Source organism: Bufo bufo, chromosome 2 (assembly GCF_905171765.1).
Source record: "Bufo bufo chromosome 2, aBufBuf1.1, whole genome shotgun sequence".
Classification (NCBI taxonomy): domain Eukaryota; kingdom Metazoa; phylum Chordata; class Amphibia; order Anura; family Bufonidae; genus Bufo; species Bufo bufo.
Window position 1 is genome coordinate 119346718 of NC_053390.1, and position 20420 is coordinate 119367137.

General features: G+C 43.3%; 1 protein-coding gene across 1 annotated transcript in view; it reads right to left on the reverse strand.

The window, feature by feature from the left end:
- LOC120992473 (NLR family apoptosis inhibitory protein) overlaps positions 1-16663 on the reverse strand; it is a 98712-nt gene extending 82049 nt beyond the window's left edge. The window contains exons 1-2 of the mRNA XM_040421479.1: positions 16073-16663; positions 13969-14068 (exon numbers count right to left, since the gene is read on the reverse strand). Of these exons, the coding sequence (XP_040277413.1) occupies positions 13969-14068; positions 16073-16559 (587 nt within the window). The 5' untranslated portion in view covers positions 16560-16663. The remainder of the gene's footprint in view (positions 1-13968; positions 14069-16072) is intronic.
- Positions 16664-20420: the final 3757 nt, after the last annotated feature.

Sequence of the window (20420 nt, forward strand, 5' to 3'; positions counted from 1 at the left end):
ATTAGCGTTCGAGGAATGGCGTCACTTTTTGGAGGGCGGCAGCTCATCCCATCACAGTGATTACAGATCATAAAAACCTGTTATACCTTGAGTCTACTAAACGTCTTACCCCTAGACAAGCTATGTGGTCTTTGTTTTTTTACCAGGTTTAATTTTGTTATTACCTATTGTCCGGTAATTCGTTATCCCGACGTTTTCCTGGAGGGGATGATGTTGACGATCCGGTGACGATTTTACAAAAGGGGGAGGTTGTCTGTGCGTTACACTCAGACCTGTAAGGGATGGTGTTGGAGGCTCAGAGGGACGCCCCGGTCTCCTGTCCCCCAGGGAAGTTGTTTGTGCCTTTGAATTTGCGCCTTGAAATATTAAAAGAACATCATAACTCTGCACTCGCTGGGCACCCTGGTAGTAGGGCAACCTCGGATCTATTGTCTCGTCGTTTTTTGGTAGCTGAGGTTAGCACCAGGATGTAGTTGATTTTGTGTCCACCTGTTACCAAAGTTACTCATACTCGTCCGGTGGGGTCTCTGTTGCCACTGGTCATTCCCAACAGACCGTGGACACACCTGTATCTGTATATTTATTACTGACCTACCTGTATCTGCGGGTAAAACTGTTATCCTGATAGTAGTAGACATGTTCAGTAAAATGGTGCATTTCATTGCCTTACCCGCGTTGCCAATGCTAAAAACCCTGGCTCAGGATTTTATAAGTGAAATTGTGAAGCTTCAAGGGGTCCCTTCCAATGTTGTTTCGGATAGGGGAACCCAGTTTATTTCTAAATTCTGGAGAGCTTTTTGTTCTCGTCTTGGGGTACTGTCACAACCAGACAGCTGAGAAGCTCTGACAGGAACCGTCCAGATCCTCCTCCTTGAGTTTCTTTGTGTTGATTTCTGTTCCTCATCTCGTTAGTCTATCTCAGCTGTCATGCAAGTTGGACTGATTGCTTCCCTTTAAGTTCCTCCCCATAATGCAGTAGTGTGCGGCTTCTACAACTTCCTGAGTGTGTGTGCATGCTGTTTTATTTCTCAGTCCTCTGCAAGATAAGTGTTGTTCTATTATTTGTTATTTTCTGTCTGCTGGATCTTAGGAGCCGGTGGTCGTGTCCCCTCACTATTGTAGGGTATTCAGGTATTAGATAGCCGAGGTACGTGGATATGCGCCCATCCACCTTTGGGGTGTTCGCATAGGCTGAGCAGTGAGGGAAAGTTGCAGGTCTTAAGCAGGGGTCTCCCGTTTGTTCCTTAGTTGTGGATCCAGTGAGTCATTGATTGTATTACATTGTCTTGTTTCCTGTACACCATCCGTGACATTATAAGCCGCACACTACTGCATTATGGGGAGGAACTTAAAGGGAAGCAATCAGTCCAACTGCATGACAGCTGAGATAGACTAACGAGATGAGGAACAGAAATCAAAACAAAGAAACTCAGGGAGGAGGATCTGGACGGTTCCTGTCAGAGCTTCTCAGCTGTCTGGTTGTGACAGTAGGCGGCTTATAATGTCACGGATGGTGTACAGGAAACAGGACAATGTAATACAATCAATGACTCACTGGATCCACAACTAAGGAACAAACAGGAGACCCCTGCTTAAGACCTGCAACTTTCCCTCACTGCTCAGCCTATGCGAACACCCCAAAGGTGAATGGGCGCATATCCACGTACCTCGGCTATCTAATACCTGAATACCCTACAATAGTGAGGGGACACGACCACCGGCTCCCTACACCAGACACGGAGGGAGTCAGGGTCTCCTAAGATCCAGCAGACAGAAAATAACAAATAAAGGAACAACACTTATCTTGCAGAGGACTGAGAAATAGAAACAGCATGCACACACACTCCAGGAAGTTGTATAAGCCGCACACTACTGCCATTATGGGAGGAACTTAAGGGAAGCAATCAGTCCAACTGCATGACAGATGAGATAGACTAACGAGATGAGGAACAGAATCAAAACAAAGAAAGTCAAGGAGGAAGGATCTGGACGGTCCTGTCAGAGTTCTCAGCTGTCTGGTTGTGACAGATACATTTGTCCTTCTCCTCAGCCTTCCATCCGCAGTCGAATGGCCAGACCGAAACACACCAGTTTGCTATAAACACTCGCCGTCAAGAATAACTGGTAAGTCACCATTTTTGGTGCATATGGTTTTCATCTTCAATTTTGCACTTTTGGTGAGGGGAAGCCTTCTGGGATCCCTGAAGAAGAACGGTTTACGTCATCATTCTCTTCTGTAATAGCGAAAGGTTTCAAAGCAATTGAAAAATATGGAGGCAGATATAAACGTATGGCTGATAGAAAACGTTCGCCAAGTCCGGATCTAAGGGTGAATGACTATGTGTGGTTCTCAACTAGAAATATTAAGTTAAAGGTTCCCTCTTGGAAATTGGGTCCTAGGTTTATTGGTCGTTATAAAATAGTCGCCGTCATTAACCCATGGCATTTCGCCTGGAGCTACCTCAAACATTGAAAATTTATAATGTATTTCATAAATCGTTGCTCAAAAAGTATGTTGTACCTCTGGAAACCATCACCATTACCGCCCCCTTCAATTATTGTAGATGGCAATTTGAGTTTGAGGTGGCAAGAATTGTTGATTCTCATTCTGTCTGTCGCTCCCTTCAATATCTGGTGCATTGGAGGGGTTACCAGTCCGGAAGAAAGAATGTGGGTGCCAGCATTGGAAGTAAACGCCAGTAGTTTAATTTGTTCTTTCCACATTTCTCATCCGGAAAGACCTGGTCCTGAGCATCTGGTGGCCCCTCGTAGAAAGGGGGGTACTGTCACGAGGGTGTCACGACCTATCGCTGACCTTGTTATGCCTGGGGTCAGAAGGTCGCAGCAGGTGGCTACTCGCTTGGTTTCAAGGGATCGCTCCATGACCTAGTTGTGGGAATGGATTCTGGTCCAGGTTTTCCTGCTTAGGTTTGCGACCCTTTATGTCCCATTTAGGAATCTGTAGCTTTTCCTTTCAGCTGTTCTTTGTCAGCCATTCCCAGCTACTATATATTTTCCCTTTCTACTTCTGTTGTTACCAGATATAGACCTTGCTTCCAGATTTTCTATTCTGACCTCTGGTGGAGTTGGAGTTGCTGTGGAGCTGTTGGAACAGTTGAAACTGGTGCTGTCGGATCGCCGGTTCTCGTCTGTTTGTTGCCTCCTGTTTGTTGTCGCCCTTCAGGGATTGTATGTGTTGTTTGTCCTTTCCATGTTGTTACCCTAGGTGTCTGTCAGTGGTGAGGACTAGTGCTCCCACCACCCTACTCACTACCTAGGGTTTCGTTCAGGGTAAGCCACTGACGAAGCACGTGATCGGCGTAGGGGTTAGCAGCCTGTCTAGGGACGTCAGGGCAGCCAGGTGCCAGTACTAGGTGAGTTAGGGGTCACCACTTCTCCCTCTCCCTAGTGAAAGGGTACCCTCCTTCCCTCCTCTCTGTTGTGCCTTTTCATAGGTATATACATTGATATCCAATTATTCTAGTCAAGATGGATGTTCATTGCCTTTAAGAGCCATGCTCGACTATATTTACAATTTTGTATGTCTTGAGTAGGCCAAAGTAAGGTCGCACAAAGGTTTCTGTGTATAAAGGTTTCTATTTTTAGTGTTATTCTTCTCATGAATGTACCAGTCTGAGAAGAATACTCTTTGTCTACTTATAAATTTAAGACGGGAGATAAAGATAAGAAGCAGCTGGTGATAATTACCTATACAATTAGGTATTTATTAATGAAGCAAATTATATAATATGTATGTATTCATTTAATGATCCTTAGTTATTCCTTAGCGTAAGACAATCAGTAGGACATATATATATATTACTTTATATTATTTTGTTGTATGTTATGAAGACAAAATGCATCCAGTATATTATATATATTTCTCGCTAGAATATTAATCTCTAAAAGAGTGTCTATAAAGATGTGTGTTTTGTAACAATTAATCACATCTTTGGTATGACAGAGGAGGTACTGATATCTCTGCGAGAAAACAAGGCCCATTCATATCATTATGGTCCATAGATAAACAGTGTGAGAAACATTCAAAGAGACGCCTAGAGGTCTGTCTCTAATTGCTACAAGTGTCAGAATTAATCCCTATAGCTTTGAATTAAAGCTTCTAAGATCAAATGTATAGAATACGTTTTATTCAGACTTGCATAAGTTAACCCTTTATACTATGATGCAAATAGCTTCTACAGAAGTGCCACCTAGGTATGAGTAGGTGACATTACAACAGTAGGAAAAGTGCATTCTGGGTAATGTTATGATGTCACATTTATTATCAGTGGTCACGCCCTTCTGACAATGATTGGAAAGTTTCAAACTAGGATGGTGTGTCTAACTGATAAGTTTGTGATCATAAACCACACAAAGGGGAGAGAAAAGAGGAGGAGAAGAAAAAAAGACAAGTTGAGCTCTCTAGAGGGGTCTATCAAGATGAAAGCCATGGTGAGATGCGCTTTGATGGACCACCAAGCTTTCCTAGGAGCAGAAGTCAGATTCCTACCAGAACTTGGTAAGAGACACAGAGAATATTTCATTTTATTAAGACTAATTTGATAGTGTGGGTGAAATTATACCATCTAGATTGGCGAATAAATAAATACATTAATAAGATGTAGTCTTAGGATATTGTGAGACTTTATTCTACCCTGCAGAAGAATCAAGGACTCATAATCTAACAAAGCATTAAATGATTGCTTTTATATATATATATATATACAGTCATGTGAAAAATTAGGACACCCTTTGAAAGCATGTGGTTTTTTGTAACATTTTTAATAAATGGTTATTTCATCTCCGTTTCAACAATACAGAGAGATTAAAGTAATCCGACTAAACAAAGAAAACTGAAGAAAAAGTCTTTTCAAGATCTTCTGTAAATGTCATTCTACAAAAATGCCTATTCTAACTGAGGAAAAAGATAGGACACCCTTGCCCCTAATAGCGAGTGTTACCTCCTTTGGCTGAAATAACTGCAGTGAGACGGTTCTTGTAGCCATCTACCAGTCTTCGACATCGGTCTGAGGAAATTTTACCCCACTCCTCAATGCAGAACTTTTTCAGCTGTGAGATGTTTGAGGGGTTTCTTGCACGTACAGCCCTTTTCAAGTCACCCCACAGCATCTCAATGGGATTCAAATCTGGACTTTGACTTGGCCATTCCAGGACTCTCCATTTCTTCTTTTTCAGCCAATCTTTGGTTGATTTACTAGTATGTTTTGGGTCATCTGTCATGTTGCATGGTCCAGTTCCGCTTCAGCTTTAATTTTCTAACTGATGGTCTCACATGTTCTTCAAGCACCTTCTGATACACAGTAGAATTCATCGTGGATTCTATGATGGTGAGCTGACCAGGTCCTGCTGCAGCAAAGCAGCCCCAAACCATGACACTTCCACCTCCATGCTTCACAGTTGGTATGAGGTTCTTTTCTTGGAATGCTGTGTTTGGTTTACGCCAAACATGTCCTCTGCTGTTGTGTCCAAATAATTCAATTTTGGACTCATCTGTCCAAAGAACATTATTCCAGAAGTCCTGGTCTTTGTCAACTTTATCTCTGGCAAATGTCAGTCTGGCCTCGATGTTTCTCTTGGAAAGCAAAGGTTTCCTCCTTGCACACCTCCCATGCAAGTTAAACTTGTACAGTCTCTTTCTGATGTAGAGGCATGTACTTCTACATCAACAGTAGCCACAGCCTGCTGTAGTTCTCGAGATGACACTTTAGGGTTTTTGGAGACCTCTTTTAGCATCTTGCGGTCTGCTCTTGGGGTGAACTTGCTGGGGCGACCAGTCCTGGGCATGTTGGCGGTTGTTTTGAAAGCCCTCCACTTGTAGACTATCTTCCGGACAGTGGAATGGCTGATTTCAAAATCTTTTGAGATCTTTTTAAATCCCTTCCCAGACTCATAGGCTGCTACAATCTTTTTTCTGAAGTCTCTGACAGCTCTTTTGCTCTCACCATGGTGCTCACTCTCACTTCAACAGTCAGGAGCACACCAAACTAAATGTCTGAGGTTTAATAGGGCAAGCCTCATTCAACATGCAGAGTAACGATCTACTAATTATGTGCACCTGGTGTGATATACCTGTGTGAGATCTGAGCCAATTTAAGAGGGAATACATGTGAAGGGTGTCCTATCTTTTTCCCTCAGTTAGAATAGGCATTTTTGTAGAATGACATTTACAGAAGATCTTGAAAAGACTTTTCTTCAGTTTTCTTTGTTTAGTTGGATTACTTTAATCTCTCTGTATTGCTGAAACGGAGATGAAATAACCATTTATTAAAATGTTACAAAAAACCACATGCTTTCAAAGGGTGTCCTAATTTTTTCACATGACTGTATATATATATACAGTACAGACCAAAAGTTTGGACACACCTTCTCATTCAAAGAGTTTTCTTTATTTTCATGACTATGAAAATTGTAGATTCACACTGAAGGCATCAAAACTATGAATTAACATATGTGGAATTTTATACATGACAAACAAGTGTGAAACAACAGAAAATATGTCATATTCTAGGTTCTTCAAAGTAGCCACCTTTTGCTTTGATTACTGCTTTGCACACTCTTGGCATTCTCTTGATGAGCTTCAAGAGGTAGTCCCCTGAAATGGTTTTCACTTCACAGGTGTGCCCTGTCAGGTTTAATAAGTGGGATTTCTTGCCTTATAAATGGGGTTGGGACCATCAGTGGCGTTGAGGAGAAGTCAGGTGGATACACAGCTGATAGTCCTACTGAATAGTTAGAATTTGTATTATGGCAAGAAAAAAGCAGCTAAGTAAAGAAAACGAGTGGCCATCATTACTTTAAGAAATGAAGGTCAGTCAGTCAGCCGAAAAATTGGGAAAACTTTGAAAGTAACGGCTATTTGACCATGAAGGAGAGTGATGGGGTGCTGCGCCAGATGGCCTGGCCTCCACAGTCACCGGACCTGAACCCAATCGAGATGGTTTGGGGTGAGCTGGACCGCAGAGTGAAGGCAAAAGGGCCAACTGTCACGGATGGTGTACAGGAAACAATATGATACAAATAACAAACGATGACTAACTGGATCCACAACTAAGGAACAAAAGGGAGACCCCTGCAATCGACCTGCCGCTCTCCCTTATTGCTCAGCCTATGCGACCACTCTAAAGGTGAATGGGCGCATATCCACGTACCTCGGCTATCTTAACCTAAAGGCCCTACAATAGTGAGGGGACACGACCACCGGCTCCCTACACAGACACGGAGGGAGTCAGGGTCACCTGGATCCAGACAACAGAAAATCATAAATACAAAACAGCACTTATCTGAAGACGACTGTGAACTGAGAACTGGTAGTTGGGAGCTGGGAGCTGAAGACAGCATGCACACTCATTCCAAGAAGTAGTATCAGCCACACCCAACTACCTTATGGGGGAGAATATAAAGGGAGGTAATGAGTCTGACTGCATGACAGCTGAGATAGCCTAACGAGGTGAGGAACAGAAACCAAAACAAAGAAACTCAAGGGGGAGGATCTGAACGGCTCCTGTCAGAGCTTCTCAGCTGTCTGCTTGTGACAGTACCCCTCCCTCTAGGAGTGGACTCCGGACACTCAGGGCCCACCTTCTCAGGATGGGACCTATGGAAAGCCCTGATGAGGCGAGAGGCCTTAATGTCCGTCACTGGGAGCCACATCCTCTCCTCAGGACCATAACCCTCCCAATGAACGAGGTACTGGAGGGAACCGCGGACAAGACGAGAATCCACAATCCTAGAGACCTGAAATTCAAGATTCCCATCAACCATAATCGGAGGAGGAGGCAAAGGTGAGGGTACAATAGGTTGAACATAAGGTTTCAATAAGGACTTATGGAAAACATTATGGATCTTCCAAGTCTGAGGAAGATCAAGACGGTAGGCAACAGGATGATGACAGACAGGATCTTGTAAGGCCCAATAAACCTAGGACCCAACTTCCAGGAGGGAACCTTCAATTTGATATTCTTGGTAGACAGCCACACCAAATCACCAACATTCAGGTCCGGACCAGGCATACGTCTTTTATCTGCCACACGCTTATATCTCTCACTCATATTCTTTAGATTATCCTGAATATTTTGCCAAATAGATGACAAAGACGAGGAGAATCTGTCCTCATCAGGCAAACCAGAAGAGCCCTCTCCAGAGAAAGTCCCAAACTGCGGATGAAACCCATATGCACCAAAAAATGGTGACTTATCAGAGGACTCCTGACGACGGTTATTTAAAGCAAACTCAGCAAGGGACAAAAACGAACACCAATCCTCCTGATTCTCCGCCACAAAACAGCGCAGATATGTCTCCAGATTCTGATTGACACGCTCTGTCTGGCCATTCGACTGCGGATGGAAAGCAGAAGAGAATGACAAGCGAACCCCCAAGCGAGAACAGAAAGCCTTCCAGAATCTGGAAACAAACTGCGTGCCCCTATCAGAGACTATATCAGAAGGAATCCCATGCAATTTGACAATGTGGTCAACAAATGCCTGCGCCAGCGTCTTAGCATTGGGCAAACCGGGAAAAGGGATAAAGTGCACCATTTTGCTAAAACGGTCCACCACCACCAGAATCACAGACTTCCCCGAGGAACGAGGCAAGTCCGTTATGAAGTCCATGGACAGATGTGTCCAAGGACGGGAAGGAATGGGCAAAGGAAGGAGAGGACCTGATGGCGTGAGTGAGGGACCTTGGCACGAGCGCAAGTCTCGCAAGCTGCCACAAAACCCTCAACCGACTTACGAAGCGCAGGCCACCAGAATCTCCCGAGCAATGAGATCCAGTGTGGCTCTTGTCCCCGGGTGCCAGCAAGGACCGTATCATGGTGTTCTTTAAAAATCTTGTGTCTCAAAGCGAGAGGCACAAACAACCTCCCAGGAGGACAAAGATCAGGAGCTTCTGACTGGGCTGCCTGCACCTCTGCCTCCAATTCAGGAAAAAGAGCAGAGACCACCACACCTTCAGCTAAAATGGGACCCGGGTCTTCAAAATTCCCACCTCCCGGAAAACAACGTGACAGGGCATCTGCCTTCACATTCTTAACCCCAGGGCGGAACGTAACAACAAAATTAAACCTTGAAAAGAACAAAGACCATCTGGCCTGTCTCGGGTTCAGACGCTTGGCTGACTCCAAATAGGCCAGATTTTTATGGTCAGTAAACACGGTAATAGGGTGTCTGGCTCCCTCTAGCCAATGGCGCCATTCCTCAAAAGCCAACTTGATGGCCAACAATTCCCTATCTCCCACATCATAATTTCTCTCTGCGGAGGAGAGCTTCTTTGAGAAAAAGGCACACGGTTGCCATTTGGCAGGAGAGGAACCCTGAGACAAGACCGCCCCCACCCCTACCTCAGAAGCATCAACCTCAACTATGAAGGGTAAGGAAACATCAGGTTGTACTAGGATGGGAGCGGAAGCAAAACTCTCCTTGATATTAGAAAAGGCCTTACGCGCCTCTACCGACCAGGAAGAAAAGTCTACCCCCTTCTTGGTCATATCCGTGAGTGGTTTAACAACAGAGGAATAATTCAAAATAAATTTCCTGTAATAATTAGCAAAGCCCAAAAAACGCATCAGCGCCTTCTGATTCTCAGGAAGCTCCCACTCAAGCACAGCGCGGACCTTCTCGGGGTCCATGCGAAAACCAGAAGCGGAGACAAGAAACCCCAGAAATTGGACCTCCGGAACCGCAAACACACACTTTTCCAGTTTCGCGTATAATTTATTCTCCCGCAGGATGAGTAAGACCTGACATAAGTGTTCCTTATGAGTTTTGAAATCAGGAGAAAAAATCAAAATGTCATCCAAATACACTAATACAAATTTTCCCATTAAATGATAAAAAATGCTGTTGACAAAATGCTGAAAAACGGCTGGGGCATTCATCAAACCAAAAGGCATAACTAAATTCTCAAAATGGCCCTCAGGGGTATTGAAAGCCGTCTTCCATTCGTCTCCTTCTCTGACCCTAACCAGGTTGTATGCCCCTCTTAGGTCTAATTTGGAAAAGACTTTCGCCCCAACAACCTGGTTAAACAAATCTGGGATTAAAGGAAGCGGATACGGATCACGAATAGTGATACTGTTCAGCTCCCTGAAATCCAGACAAGGTCTTAAAGAACCATCTTTTTTCTTAACAAAGAAAAAACCAGCGGCAACAGGTGACTTTGAGGGTCGTATGTGTCCTTTTCTCAGACTCTCAGAGATATAAGCACGCATCGCGACCCTCTCAGGTTGGGAAAGATTGTATAAACGAGATTTAGGCAGCTTGGCACCCGGAATGAGATCAATAGGGCAATCATACTCCCTGTGCGGAGGCAAATCCTGAACTCCACTCTCAGAGAAAACATCCAAAAATTCAGAGAGGAAAGGTGGTACAGTTTTAGTAGAAACCTCAGAAATAGATGTTATGAGGCAATTCTCTCTGCAAAAGTCACTCCAACCATTTATTTGCCTCGCTGGCCAATCAATGGTGGGGTTATGTTTAGTGAGCCAGGGTAGCCCCAACACTAGAGGAGTAGGCAAACCGCCAAGGACGAAACATGACACATCCTCAACATGAGTATCATTCACAATTAAACGGATATTGTGAACTATGCCCTTTAATGATTTCTGAGAAAGTGGAGCTGAATCAATAGAAAAAACAGGAATATTTTTTCGCAAAGTGCATACCTGGAAACCATGAGTTATTGCAAATTGGTTATCAATGAGGTTGACAGCTGCTCCACTATCCACAAAAATCTCACAAAAAATGCTCTTGCTCTTTAGCGCCACCCTAGCAGGCAGGACAAAACGGGAACTACAAGCAAAAGACAATTCTTCAATTTCCGCCTCAACCCTGCCAATAGTAACAGACGGAATATTCTTAAAAGATTTCTTCCTTTTTGTCTCTTTATTACTCCCAGAAAACTGCCTGAATCTCCTAGAGGGACAAACATTTGCCAGATGATTTATACCTCCACAACAAAAGCAAACCCTGCCCTGCGGGCTGAATCCTCTATTGTCAGAGGCAATCAACCCCAGCTGCATGGGCTCCTGCTCAGAAGGGGCTGACAGCGACTGAGACCCCTGTGCACAGAATGACTCCGCTGCACTGTCCCGGGACTGAGCATGATAAGAAGGAGAAATCTCTCCTCTTTCTTTAAGACGCCTGTCAATACGAACAGCCTGAGACATAGCAGAATTCAAGGAGGTAGGTCTTTCATGAAAGGCAAATGCATCTTTCAATCCCTCAGAAAGACCATAGCAAAATTGACTTCGGAGTGCAGCATCATTCCAACCCGTATCTGCTGCCCATCTCCGAAATTCTGAGCAGTATATCTCTGCGGATTGTTTACCCTGGCATAACAGACGTAGTCTAGACTCAGCCAGAGCAATACGATCCGGATCATCATATATCTGACCCAGGGCTAAAAAGAATTCATCCACTGAACGGAGGGGTTGTGCCCTCTCCGGCAGCGAAAAGGCCCAGGACTGAGCATTACCCCTGAGCAGCGATATAATGATGCCCACCCTTCGTTCTTCATCACCGGAAGAATGGGGAAGAAGGCGAAAATGGAGTTTGCAAGCCTCTCTAAAACGTACAAAATTCTCACTACCCCCGGAAAACGTATCCGGGAGCGAAATCTTAGGCTCAGCACAAACTCCATGAACGCAAGCTGAACCGGTCACTTGAAACTGAGAAAAAGTCTCACGGAGATCAGCTACCTCCAAAGCAAGACCCTGAAAGCGTTCAGCCAAAAGTGAAACCGGATCCATGCTTGAGACGGTTTTGGTGGCTGATAATGTCACGGATGGTGTACAGGAAACAATATGATACAAATAACAAACGATGACTAACTGGATCCACAACTAAGGAACAAAAGGGAGACCCCTGCAATCGACCTGCCGCTCTCCCTTATTGCTCAGCCTATGCGACCACTCTAAAGGTGAATGGGCGCATATCCACGTACCTCGGCTATCTTAACCTAAAGGCCCTACAATAGTGAGGGGACACGACCACCGGCTCCCTACACAGACACGGAGGGAGTCAGGGTCACCTGGATCCAGACAACAGAAAATCATAAATACAAAACAGCACTTATCTGAAGACGACTGTGAACTGAGAACTGGTAGTTGGGAGCTGGGAGCTGGGAGCTGGGAGCTGAAGACAGCATGCACACTCATTCCAGGAAGTAGTATCAGCCACACCCAACTACCTTATGGGGGAGAATATAAAGGGAGGTAATGAGTCTGACTGCATGACAGCTGAGATAGCCTAACGAGGTGAGGAACAGAAACCAAAACAAAGAAACTCAAGGGGGAGGATCTGAACGGCTCCTGTCAGAGCTTCTCAGCTGTCTGCTTGTGACACCAACAAGTGCTAAGCATCTCTGGGAACTCCTTCAAGACTGTTGGAAGACCATTTCAGGGGACTACTTCTTGAAGCTCATCAAGAGAATGCCAAGAGTGTGCAAAGCAGTAATCAAAGCAAAAGGTGGCTACTTTGAAGAACCTAGAATATGACATATTTTCAGTTGTTTCACACTTGTTTGTTATGTATATAATTCCACATGTGTTAATTCATAGTTTTGATGCCTTCATAGTCATGAAAATAAAGAAAACTCTTTGAATGAGAAGGTGTGTCCAAACTTTTGGTCTGTACTGTATATATATATATATATATATATATATATATATATATAGATAGATAGAACATTGTTCGCTAAGCTAAGTGATGGATTTCCATTGTTTCAAGTCCTTCCTATTTAAGATATGGTCCAGCAATGATCCTAGATACCTGTTATTTGTCTTAATAGTCTTACCAAAGTCACATATGTTAAAATAGTCCAGGATGGGGCGGAAGGATACAGTTATCTCTTCTAAGTTATATCCTTGAATGGATTTGCCCATCTTGAAGTCATGTGATGTGTAGTTGGTTAGAAGGGGGCGGAATGTATTTAGCATTCCATATTGATGTCTAGGATTAGACATGCCCATCCTGATATCATGAGGTTTTCTCTGAACAGAAGTAATGTATATAACTTATGTTCCTATTTTGATATCCTAACCTAATAATAGCTTTGTTATACTGTGACAAGTTATTTCCACTCACATGTATTGTTAAGCTTGTAATGCTTTATATCAACGCTGAATATATTCATTTGCATGTATCATTGTTTATTTACTTATATATGTTTATAACCTTGTAACCAATAAATGTGCATATTTTTATAATACCTGTGTATTATTGTATAATGCAGAACTACATTTTTATCATAAACGTCATCTCACGTCAAAAGAACTTATAGTCGGACTCAGATGTGAATTGTATCGATTAGGTTGTCTGCAATTCACCAGGTCATGATTTTAAGAATTTATGACAAATTTTATAATTTTTTTTTTTTTTTATGGTTAATTATTTTTTATGACCATAATAATAATTCTTAATTGAATTATTACCGCCCGACATCTCTGCGCCTCAAGTCTGTTACCTGCCATATCAGACGTGATAGGGTGGGTTCACATCTTGTTTTATACTAAAGTGTTCCATTCATTCACCAGTTAATGTGAACTCTTTTTGCTTGATAGATTAATCATATCAGTTATCTTGTTTTATGCTCCAATCATACCACGCTGGTGGTGCATATTTGGCATATAACATGGCAAAATCTTTCAACATGTGCACTAAAAATATAACCCCGCCCTATACAACTTTATGCCCATGACTCACTGTAAAAAAAACTGTGTGGTGTAGATTTTGTTGCACGATCTCCTACAAAAGCAAATTACACTTTTAAATTGAGAAAGAAGACATAGTGACACAGACTGACTGAATGCACTGTATGCCAAAAGGACACGCCTTTGGAGGATGTCAGGCTTATAGGTTATGGGAACGTTAGCTTCAGATACTGATCCTACATCGCACCACAAACATAGGCTTATGTTCTACTTATAAGAAGATATATGTGACTCACTCAGGGAACCACTTGGCGTGTTCTTTCCAGGGGTCATCATTTTCCTCCCAGTGTCGTAGGCAGCCAGCACAGGAGAAGCACTGGACAATATCTCTTCTACCTGAAGGTGTAAAATAAAATCTATTTCATTTACTTGTCAGGAAAATCAAGAGGTTGTGGCTATATTAGCTCTGCTATGTGTTTTTTTTTATATGCACTATGCAACTTAAAATCAAAATGGCATAAAATATGATGACAAATCAAGTATATACTAATAGAGTAGAAGTTGGCATGATGGGATATTAGATGTATGAATATTATCCTGAGTATCTGCCTATCTCTGTACCAATGCTATTGTTATGTAGCAAATACAGTATACTACAGGTGAAATACAGTATACTACAGGTGAAACTCGGAAAATTAGAATATCGTGCAAAAGTCCATTTATTTCAGTAATGAAAATTAAAAGGAATTGCATTAAAGCAGCTTAAAATTAGAATTTTGTGAAAAGGTTCAATATTCTAGGCTCAAAGTGTCACACTCTAGTCAGCTAATTAATCCATATCCCCTGAGCAAAGGGTACCTGAGATTGTGACTTTGGGGTTTCATAAGCTGTAAGCCATAATCATCCAAATTATAACAAATAAAGGCTTGAAATATCTCACTTTGCATGTAATGAGTCGATCTCATATGTTAGTTTCACCTTTTAAGTTGCATTACTGAAATAAATGAACTTTGCACGATATTCAAATTTTTCGAGTTTCACCTGTATGTGGTGCTAGAAAAGAAAATCCTATTATCAACTAGGCAACAGATCACACGATGGACCTTTAGGCTGTATTACACAGCTCGATGTGGCAGACGATTGTCGGGAGGGAAGCGTTCCCTCGCGGCAATCGCCTGCTGCTAGTGGTGGAGACCGCTGCTGTTACATGCAGCTATCTCCTCAACAGCATGGGGAGGAAGGATCCCTATGACATCACTCGTCCCCATGCTTTATAGTGGTTTTCTGGAACAGATCGTTATTAGATACCAGGATCTGCCACCTGCAAACGATAATTTTTTAACATGTCAAAAGATTCGGGTCGCACATTCGTCAGGCAATTGGTGGCAGTACTACACTGCCAGATGATCGCTAACAAGCTTTCAAGCGAACGCTCATTAGCAATTATCTGCCCAAAAATCGGGCAGTGTAATACAGGCTTTACAGTCTGCACACATTCTGCTTTCCAAGGGCTATGTTCACATCTGCATTAGCAATTCCAATTTACTGTTCTGTCTTAGAAAAAAGGAACCCCAGCTGTGACAGATGGAAAAATAATGCTGCATTTATTTATTTTTTGCAAATATGACAGAATCTACTATGGAGCCGCCAATGCCAGTGGACAATAATACTCTGCAATCAGATGTGTATATGTACTGAAAACTCAAGTAGGCATCAGAATTGGCATCAGCGTCACCCCCTTAGTTCTGCCATGGCCCGTTATTATATTCCAAGGCCCATTATTCAGCTATACTGTAGATGTGCATGCCTTTTAATTGTAAGGCAAAGAGGAATAGAACAGGGTAACAGAATACTGCTTGGAACTCGATGAACAAGTCAGTGTCCTTTTGGATTTATCTTTTTCCAAGACTAATTACAGAAGCTAGGGGTGGACTGGCCAAAGATCCTACAGGGAAATTTTACTGGTAGGCCAGTGCCCAAGGGGCCACCCAAGCCCTCCTCTCTGCCGCTGGACGGGTACATAATGAGCTCTCAACGGCAATTAACTCTGTGAGAATCAGGTACTCATGTACCCGGGCAGTGCCAGTGACAACTGGATGACGAGGACAGAAAATGTCAGCTATAGATGGGCACCAAAGAGAGACATCTTTTGGGGCAATATATTGTGCTGCACTGTTGTATATGGTTCTGCTGGGACAGTATTTTGTGCTATGGTATTGCTGCCCCTGCTTACTGTCAATTTGGGCCACCTACAACATGGGGCTATTTAAAAAATTTTCAAGGGCCAATTTAAGTTCCTAGTCCACCCCTGACCGAAGCAGGTTACCCAGGTTTGCATAAATGTTTGCATAGAATATCATTGAGCTGCATACCTATTTTTTTGCACATTTACAAGCCTACCAGTAAAGTAAAATCCTGCGCTTGCGAGGTGAGCAGGTTGAATCTTTGCATAAAACGGCCAGTTGGTATAAGAGCTTAGTCTTGCCTCCTCTGTTGAGTAAGCCTCTGCAGACTCTTGACCAGTCTCTGAAGTCTGCACTCGAACCTCATACTTAGCAATGTTTCCCACATCTTTGCCTTGAATTAAGCCACAGGAGGGGTTCAATTGTAAATGCTGTTCACGAGGAGTTAACGTCAATCTGGTACAAAAGAGAACAATTCCACAGCAGAAGCATTGCATGCTATCCTCAACACCAGTATAATACATCCCAGCACTGGCCATCTCCATTGGTGCCCAAAACGATATTCTTTTACAAGTTAAAAAAGATTTCAGTCTCTTGGCTTCCCACCTCATGTTAACATTATAAGCTGTTCCTAGACGTTCACGTATGGCAGTGTGTTGTGCACTCTGGTTGGCATAGAATTTTTCAGTATTAACATCTAACATAGGAAACTTTGAAAATGCATGCTTAAACTGCTCTAGGTCAATCTCTTTTAAATGAGTGAGAGCCTTATTATTCTTCTCATCTTCATTTGGGTTTGCAGAAGCCATTGCCTGTGTTAAAAATATATTTAGAAAGTTATTCCAGCTCATCAAACTCTATTTTATAGTTATTACATTAATCAGCCAGCCATAAGGCCAGTTGGAGACTGTAACTTTTATTCTCATTTCATGACCCATATATTCCAGGAGTGTACAGGGAGTGCAGAATTATTAGGCAAGTTGTATTTTTGAGGATTAATTTTATTATTGAACAACAACCATGTTCTCAATTCACCCAAAAAACTCATTAATATCAAAGCTGAATATTTTTGGAAGTAGTTTTTAGTTTGTTTTTAGTTTTAGCTATTTTAGGGGGATATCTGTGTGTGCAGGTGACTATTACTGTGCATAATTATTAGGCAACTTAACAAAAAACAAATATATACCCATTTCAATTATTTATTTTTACCAGTGAAACCAATATAACATCTCAACATTCACAAATATACATTTCTGACATTCAAAAACAAAACAAAAACAAATCAGTGACCAATATAGCCACCTTTCTTTGCAAGGACACTCAAAAGCCTGCCATCCATGGATTCTGTCAGTGTTTTGATCTGTTCACCATCAACATTGCGTGCAGCAGCAACCACAGCCTCCCAGACACTGTTCAGAGAGGTGTACTGTTTTCCCTCCTTGTAAATCTCACATTTGATGATGGACCACAGGTTCTCAATGGGGTTCAGATCAGGTGAACAAGGAGGCCATGTCATTAGATTTTCTTCTTTTATACCCTTTCTTGCCAGCCACGCTGTGGAGTACTTGGACGCGTGTGATGGAGCATTGTCCTGCATGAAAATCATGTTTTTCTTGAAGGGTGCAGACTTCTTCCTGTACCACTGCTTGAAGAAGGTGTCTTCCAGAAACTGGCAGTAGGACTGGGAGTTGAGCTTGACTCCATCCTCAACCCGAAAAGGCCCCACAAGCTCATCTTTGATGATACCAGCCCAAACCAGTACTCCACCTCCACCTTGCTGGCGTCTGAGTCGGACTGGAGCTCTCTGCCCTTTACCAATCCAGCCACGGGCCCATCCATCTGGCCCATCAAGACTCACTCTCATTTCATCAGTCCATAAAACCTTAGAAAAATCAGTCTTGAGATATTTCTTGGCCCAGTCTTGACGTTTCAGCTTGTGTGTCTTGTTCCGTGGTAGTCGTCTTTCAGCCTTTCTTACCTTGGCCATGTCTCTGAGTATTGCACACCTTGTGCTTTTGGGCACTCCAGTGATGTTGCAGCTCTGAAATATGGCAAAACTGGTGGCAAGTGGCCTCTTGGCAGCTGCACGCTTGACTTTTTTCAGTTCATGGGCAGTTATTTTGCGCCTTGGTTTTTCCACACGCTTCTTGCGACCCTGTTGACTATTTTGAATGAAACGCTTGATTTTTCGATGACCACGCTTCAGAAGCTTTGCAATTTTAAGAGTGCTGCATCCCTCTGCAAGATATCTCACTATTTTTGACTTTTCTGAGCCTGTCAAGTCCTTCTTTTGCCCCATTTTGCCAAAGGAAAGGAAGTTGCCTAATAATTATGCACACCTAATATAGGGTGTTGATGTCATTAGACCACACCCCTTTTCATTACAGAGATGCACATCACCTAATATGCTTAATTGGTAGTAGGCTTTCGAGCCTATACAGCTTGGAGTAAGACAACATGCATAAAGAGGATGATGTGGTCAAAATACTCATTTGCCTAATAATTCTGCACGCAGTGTATGTAGGAATCACAGGGCTTGAAAGCAAGACTCCTTCATCTCCCACCCAAAAACAGACAAAATACACAAAGTATTGTGACTGCAACAAAGTAAGTTACTCACTGTGCTGCAGTCTGAATTATCTCCAATGAGTGTTGGACTGGTCCCCCAGAGCACCAGAGAATCCTCTGGTGGGCCCAAGCTGACAATAATGGACCCCCAGTAAAACAGGACCCTTTAAAGGGCTTTTAATATTGATAACCTATCCTCAGGATAGGTCATCAGTATCAGATTGGCAGGGATCTGACACCCCGCACCCACGCCAATCAGCTGTATGAAGGGAAGGCGCGCGCAGTGTGCATATGCTGTCTTCTGTTTCTCTTCCTGCTCACTGCCCTGCCAATCTGATATTGATGACCTATCCTGAGGATAGGTCATCAATATTAAAAGCCCGGAGAGGCTGGGCCAGTTGCGTAGCTATAGGGGTCTCAGCGGTTGCAATGGCGACCAGGCCCTTAAGCCAAAAGGCCCACAGGACCCCCCTTGCCAGTGGCACACTGCCAATTACTGTATGTTAAAGCAAATTTTAATGAGCGCTTCCATTATGGAATCGCTCACTAGTCTGCAGGAGGTGGGGGGAGTGAAGCGCTGCGAGTGCTATCCTCCCTGGGTCTCCAGGTCCGCACTGCACTGTTCTGATGAGTACAGAAATAGGACATAGTGTGCACACTATGCCACGACATTGTACGCAGTCAGGTGACAGTTCAGTGCAGGCCCCATGAACATCAGGGAGGGTGACTGCAGGGGAGACAACGAGTACTGGAGAGCAGCAGCGGAGCAGGTGAGGTAACATATTTATTTATTTTGGGTCTGATCTGAGGTCTTATTGGGGTTTAACATGGAGACCTAAAGGGGCTCTGATCTGAGATCTGAAATAGGCGTCTAACTTGGAGGTCTAAAGGGGGTCTGGTGGGTCTGCCATGGAGGTCAAAAAGGGGTTTGAGGGGTCTGGCATGGAGGTCTAAAGGGGGTCTGGTCTGAGGTCTGATATGGGGGTCAAAAATGGAGGTCTAAAGGGGCTCTGATCTGAGGTCTGAAATGGGGGTTTGACATGAAGGTCTAAAGGGGGTCTGATTGAGGTCTGATAAGGGGGTCTGACATGGAGGTCTGATGGGGGTTTCATCTGAGGTGTGATATGGGGGTCTGATTTGAGGTGCTATATGGGGTTCGGATCTGAAAGTTAAGGGGGTATGTAAGGGGGTATATTTAAACTTGGGCACATTATAGGGAGGTATTTTTAGCACTGGCACTTATTATAAGGGGGTATTTTTATTTTTTATTATTTGCCAATAAATATCTGTGTGGTACTAGTATTTTCAGGGGGACTATTTCTGTATAGTATTGGGGAGCACAGTGGGCACAGTATTGGGGGTGGCAGGATGGGGTGAGGAGGTGGAGAGGATGATGGAAAAGTAGGAAACTAAGTTGTTTGTTTGTCAAATTCTGCAGAGAAAAGAGATGTCCGAAAAGAGTCATCATGGCGGTATGGTGCGAATGGAGAAGATAAGAAAAGAGAAGAGGAGACATCACTGAATGTAAGAGGTATTTGGCACTCTATTACCCTGTATGTTTTGTAGATCTGTATGTAATTTTTTCATGTATTTCTTTAACAGCAGGGCTGGAGAGAAGGGTTTAGGCTGAGAATTTGACATGGGGCGGTGCCTTTTGAGTTTTTGCCTCAGGCAACAGAAAGGCTAGGTGCCCAAAGCACTGAAGGAAAGGGGGCATCAGGCTGAACTCTTGCATCAGGGCCAATGAGCCTTTAGCTATACCCCTGGGGTGGGCCCTCAGAATCATTTCCTCTGGTAGGCCCAAGGGACTTTAGTCCGACGCTGCCCCCTGTGCTGTTACTTATTCTTCTACTGGAGATGAGTAGTGGAGGAACAGGCAGCAGCAATAGCCAAAACAAAGAGGCAATAGCTTCTAGTGATTTTCAGGTTGTCTGTGATCAACAGTCTTGGCCTGAGACACTTTGAAAATGGTTCTCTGATTCAGAGAATATTCTTAG